Source organism: Limulus polyphemus, unplaced genomic scaffold (genome assembly GCF_000517525.1).
Source record: "Limulus polyphemus unplaced genomic scaffold, Limulus_polyphemus-2.1.2 Scaffold2112, whole genome shotgun sequence".
In the NCBI taxonomy this organism is placed as follows: Eukaryota; Metazoa; Arthropoda; class Merostomata; order Xiphosura; family Limulidae; genus Limulus; species Limulus polyphemus.
Window position 1 is genome coordinate 197,551 of NW_013667722.1, and position 5,544 is coordinate 203,094.

The window sequence follows — 5,544 nt, forward strand, 5'->3', positions numbered from 1 at the left end:
ATAAAGAATCAAACGTGCGATTATGTTGTTGTTAAACAATAAAGAATCAAAACGTGCGAGTATGTTGTTGTTAAACAATAAAGAATCAAAACGTGCGAGTATGTTGTTGTTAAACAATAAAGAACCAAGAAGAACGTGAGACATCAGAGTCAATATCAATTGACTCAATACGAGTCAATATCACGTAAGTAGACAATAATTCAAGTAATATGACATTCTTCAAAAATAATGTATATCAGAAAAAAATGTTGTAATAGTTTTTGGTGGGAGAGTAATAAATAGTTAGAATGTATCGGTAAAAAAAAAAGCAATTTGTTCTCCATTTATAAGTTAATAGGAGGTAAGTCATTTCTGATAATTACCATTCCAAGTAGACTTTTGCAATTTAAGATAAAGGAAAGATGAGTTGTTTCTTTAATATATTCTGAAAGTTTTCACTTACATTTTAGAGCTTTGTTCTCTTCGTTACAAAGTTTTCCGGTGTATCCCTTTTCACAACTGAAAAAACACATAACAATAATTTGTTAAACAAATACCCTAATATCAATACAAAATGTAAATTAATACTTTGGACTGTCAAATATACATATTATACTATTCTAACTAGAAAGATTTATTGTTGAAAAAAATAAATAGTTGATCAGGAACTTACTTGCAAAAGAAGCCAACGTCTTCCTTGATACACTCGCCATTCTTACAAGGATTATCGTCACAATTACCTAGAATACAAAAACATTTGTTACAATAACCTATTTCACATGTTTCAGAAATAAAACTTGAAAAGGGTTTTTAAAAATTTTATGGCAAAGATACAAAAGCTTTCAGTCGCCGACTCTAATTTTGAAGGGAAGAAAATCACCCACCATCCACGCTGATTGTCACTCTTATAACGCACCCACAGCCTAAAGTGCAGAAAATATATTGTAGTATCGTGCGAATTCGAATCCGGATTGCCAACTCCGAAATTTAGAGCTCTACCATAGGGACAGATTCTATTGTTTTCTGATTTTTTTAATTAATTATACAAATGTTATTTATGAATATGGACTGAGGGTGAATCAAGTAAACCAAGATCGTTAAATTAATCGCTTTTTATTTTTAAAAATCTGTAATTTTCCAATATATAAGAGACAATTACTACCTTTTTTACCCTATCATGCTCGTATAAACAAGTTATGTATCATTAAATAGAACTGAAAGTTATTTTAACTAAGTTTCATTGGCTAACTTTGAACGAGTCTCAGCCACCAATGAGAACCTACAAACATTATCTCCATTAATTTGAACAACATGTATTATCTTTAATTGCTGTATCATGAAGGTAGCTTTATAAAATTCAAACACTGAATAGAATATTGCATTAAACAGTATCCATGTATGCCAATGGTGTTATATTTTACTTTGATTAATTTCGTCTTGGTATTCGCTGCTATAAATATGTTTAATGAAATACAAAAGAGGCTTATATTGATCTCGCGCAAATAAACGTGTTACAGTAACAAACAAAACTATACATTATTGTATATAAATGTTTTTGTGTAAGCTTATAAAATATTAATAATCTTTTTTTTTCTTATATAAAAATATTATGTGCAGATATTTAATAATGATAATAAATATAGCAACGCGCTTACCGATACATCCCTGCCTAGGATCCGTCTTATCTTTGGATAACTTATAACCACTTTTACACACACATGTGAAGTTGCCTTCTTCATTCATACAATCTGTGGAATCCAGTGGACAATAATGTGTTTTCTTGGCACACTCGTCGATATCTAAGTGAATATGAATAACGTTATTAGATGTTGTTTCCATAGAGAAAATGATGGATTCCTGTTCTTTTATAAGTTGAAAGTTATGTACATATAACATAGTCCTCACATGTAAACGTTAATAAAGAGAACTTTAAATAAGAGTTAAAAATATATACACACATATACATCGAAACAACGTTTCGTTAGTGTTAACGTGCAACGCGAAATAAAGGAAGACATTTTAATTGAAGGATGAAAGATAAACATGAATGAACATATACATCGAAACAACGTTTCGTTAGTGTTAACGTGCAACGCGAAATAAAGTAAGACATTTTAATTGAAGGATGAAAGATAAACATGAATGAACATAAACATCGAAACAACGTTTCGTTAGTGTTAACGTGCAACGCGAAATATCTTTCATCCTTCAATTAAAATGTCTTCCTTTAAACATGAATGAAATAAAACCGATTTATGTCTGGTTTTAAGTTCTTTGAATTATTTATGTGACGTCAACTTGGAGAAGTGTTCATACAGGGTGACGCAAAAGTTCAACATGATGTTTCTAAGTCCTGCCCTTACTATGACTTTACGAAGGCATGCTTGTGGAAGCAATTCTAAGCATTTTAATTTGGGGGTAGGTCATGCACGTTCTGTTCGTCATTTGTCCAAAATAAGTTAATTGGAACTTACTAATGCTTAAGTTATTATACCGTTACATATTTTAATTTGTGGGTAGATTATGCTCATACTTTTGGTTGCACGTCCAAAAAATAATTTAATGCAAACTTACTATATGACTTTCTATTCTTCTTTACAAGGCATGTCCCAAGAACCCAAATGACGAGTCCAGCTATTTATTATCTTATACTTAGTTTATAGACGAGACCTATGCTAATCCTAATTACAGAATATCGTGAACTTGTAAACACACAAAATTTAGGTAATGACGAAATATCAGACTTACAAAAATTAGAACCTTGTATCATGTTGTAATAATCTCAAACGAAAAACCGGAACAATATTTTGTTACGGATATCTAACAATGAAAGGGCTTACGTCACTGCATTTAGTGGCACTTGCTCAGAGTGAAGTATAATCTAATGTAGCAGGGAATTACACACCAAAAACGATTACGTCATATTCCACAAAGTGTCACCAGAGAGCGCGTTGTTAGGGACACCTTGCTAGGCCGCCATGACGGACGATTACATAATAGATCCACAAAATAAAAGACGTGTTGCTAGGTTACCATGGCAGTCGGCCCTGGGGCCAGCATAAATGTGATGGCCATGTCTCAACATGACTATAATTAATACAGTCGGTATAAAACAATAATTCTTTAGTTAAATACATTTCCTGATCATTTATAAGTAAATCGTCCTGAAAAAAAGGACGCTTAACACTAATTTATTAGTTATCCACCTTTCCTAACCATTTATATCTAAATCGTCATAAAAGGACGATATCATGAAATTATTAAAACATTGACTCTTTAACTATAAATCAAGTGATTATTTCAAAACATTTCGGTGCTTATTTAATATGCAAGACAAAATATTTCATTGTACATAAGAGCTATTACCTTTACTGCTTAATGAAAATCAAATGGTGGCTACTATTGCACTATTTCCAGGAACTCGTTTTATTTTTTTTTGTAACCAGTAGAGTATCCTTATTGATTTATGAAAATTCTCGTAACAAGATATTTGTGAAATTAGGTTATATGTTGTGCTACTTAGAACTTGAAATTAGATTACAGTTACTGAAAAATATTAGTTACATAAAGTTACTAGAACCTAAATTAAAAATGATTTCATTTGAAATAAATAGAAGAGGGAACGAAGAGCTCTAGAAACAAAAACTGTTTAACGATGTTAGGATTACAAGAAGATGTATCGTACTGATATTAATAAAATTATCTAAAGAAGAACTTAATACATTCATTTATATCAAAAGAATAAGCGTTACTAACCAACGCAGTACTCAATTTGTGCAGTTTGGATTTTATTAGTCCAAACAATTTGATATCCTTTGTAACATTGACACTTAACAATTCCTTCATCGTCAGAACACGAACTAGGAGTAGGACAGAAGTTAGGTTTGTTGTCTTCATCGCATCGCTTATACTCTGATAGGTTGTCTTCTAATAAAAGAAAAGGAGAAACAAAAAATTAAGTATTATCATATTTTGTATTCCAGAATACTATTTGACACTGTGTTAAAGAAAATGTATATTGTATTATTATGGATTGTTTCCAGTCTCCAAATTACTAAAATACAATAATTTACTGTACAAGGTTAAAAAATGGTAAAAAACCCGATGAGACTGGAAAACAGTCTCATACACTCTACATGTTTCGACGTATACTACTGAGTCATCCTCAGGAGTGTAATGTTTTGCAAAAATAACATTTATTTATACAATTATCAAAACACCATTTTACATATTAAAGAATTTCACGCCATCTGCCGACAACATCTCCATCAGGTCCACTATCTTTATTCAATAATTTATTTATTTTTTTACATTTAATTATCTCAATAGATTCACGTATATTCATACCAATCAAATCTCCAGGTTGTGCTAAAATAACAATTTTTTCCCATTGAATTGTGTGATTAGTTTCATTAACATGTTCTGCTAAAGGTGAAATAGTAATATTATTATTTTTAACATTTCTTTTATGTTCATTCATTCTGAATTTTAAATTTCTTCTAGTTTGTTCTATATAAACTTTTTTTACATTCACATAACATTTTATACATGACAAATATTTCCATTAAATCAATTTTATCTTTAGTTGTATTAGAAATTGTTTATCGGTTTGTATATCGGAAATATTATGTATTTGTTTTTTAAATGTTTTCATTACTTGACAAGATAAACCAGGTATATCTCTAAACAGTCTTTCTTACTTATTTTCAGCAAATGGTTTTAGCTTAATATTTTTATCCCTGTTTTTTTAGTTTTATGACAGCTCTGTCAACACCATATGACATATCATATATACCTATCTTTATAAAACACTGGTCACTGTCTTCAAACTGAATACAAATGATACTTACTGAATTTTTTGATACTATTAGTTGAAACAACCAAACTCGGTGGAATCACGCAGACTTCTTCTGTACCTTTACAAACTCCTTCAACGCTTAAACGATTTATTGGAACTTCTTTGGAAGTAAATTGAATGGAAATTTCATAATCAGCTTTTCCCTTATTCTCTCCCCTAAAATACAAAATCAACTTATGAGAAAATGTCCTATTTTTAAAATATATAAATAGTAATAATAATTGTGAACCGTAAACTATTTTTTCTCTTGTGTTTATTTGAAGGTTTTAATGATACATTTGATATTGAACTTCTAGGAAGCTGACTTGATATGAAGGAATAGGGAATGGGAAGAATGAATATGATCCACATCTTCAGTCCCCACCTACTTATTATACCTTTTAAACTCGATCGTAAAAAGGAAGTGTACGTCATCAACCAAGAAATATCTTCCATAAATAAATAGTTTTTATGACCCATCCATTGTCACAATGTTTCGAAATATATCGAAATAGAAACGTAATGTATTTATTAACATGAAAATAAATAACAGCTTTTCAAAAAACTCTTGATATACAAACTTTTAAATTTGATTTTCAAAGAAAATTCTCTAAACAGAAAATCATTGTTAACTCGATGTATAATTGTTGAATTTCTAGATCAAATCATTGTTAACTAGTTGTATATTTGTTGAATTTCTAGATCAAATCATTGTTAACTAGTTGTAT

General features: G+C 30.0%; 1 protein-coding gene and 1 long non-coding RNA gene across 2 annotated transcripts in view; both read right to left on the bottom strand.

The window, feature by feature from the left end:
• The window catches only part of LOC106465981 (25 kDa ookinete surface antigen-like), a 34,263-nt gene that overhangs the window by 15,048 nt on the left and 13,671 nt on the right, over window positions 1–5,544 (bottom strand). The window contains exon 6 of the mRNA XM_022393945.1: window positions 377–396. Coding sequence (XP_022249653.1) covers window positions 386–396 — 11 coding nt within the window. The 3' untranslated portion in view covers window positions 377–385. The remainder of the gene's footprint in view (window positions 1–376; window positions 397–5,544) is intronic.
• Window positions 2,214–5,218, bottom strand: LOC111087406. Its single transcript, XR_002612107.1, has 3 exons — window positions 5,206–5,218; window positions 4,740–4,741; window positions 2,214–2,564 (listed from the first exon to the last, which is right to left on the bottom strand). It is a non-coding gene; the product is annotated as an uncharacterized LOC111087406 (long non-coding RNA).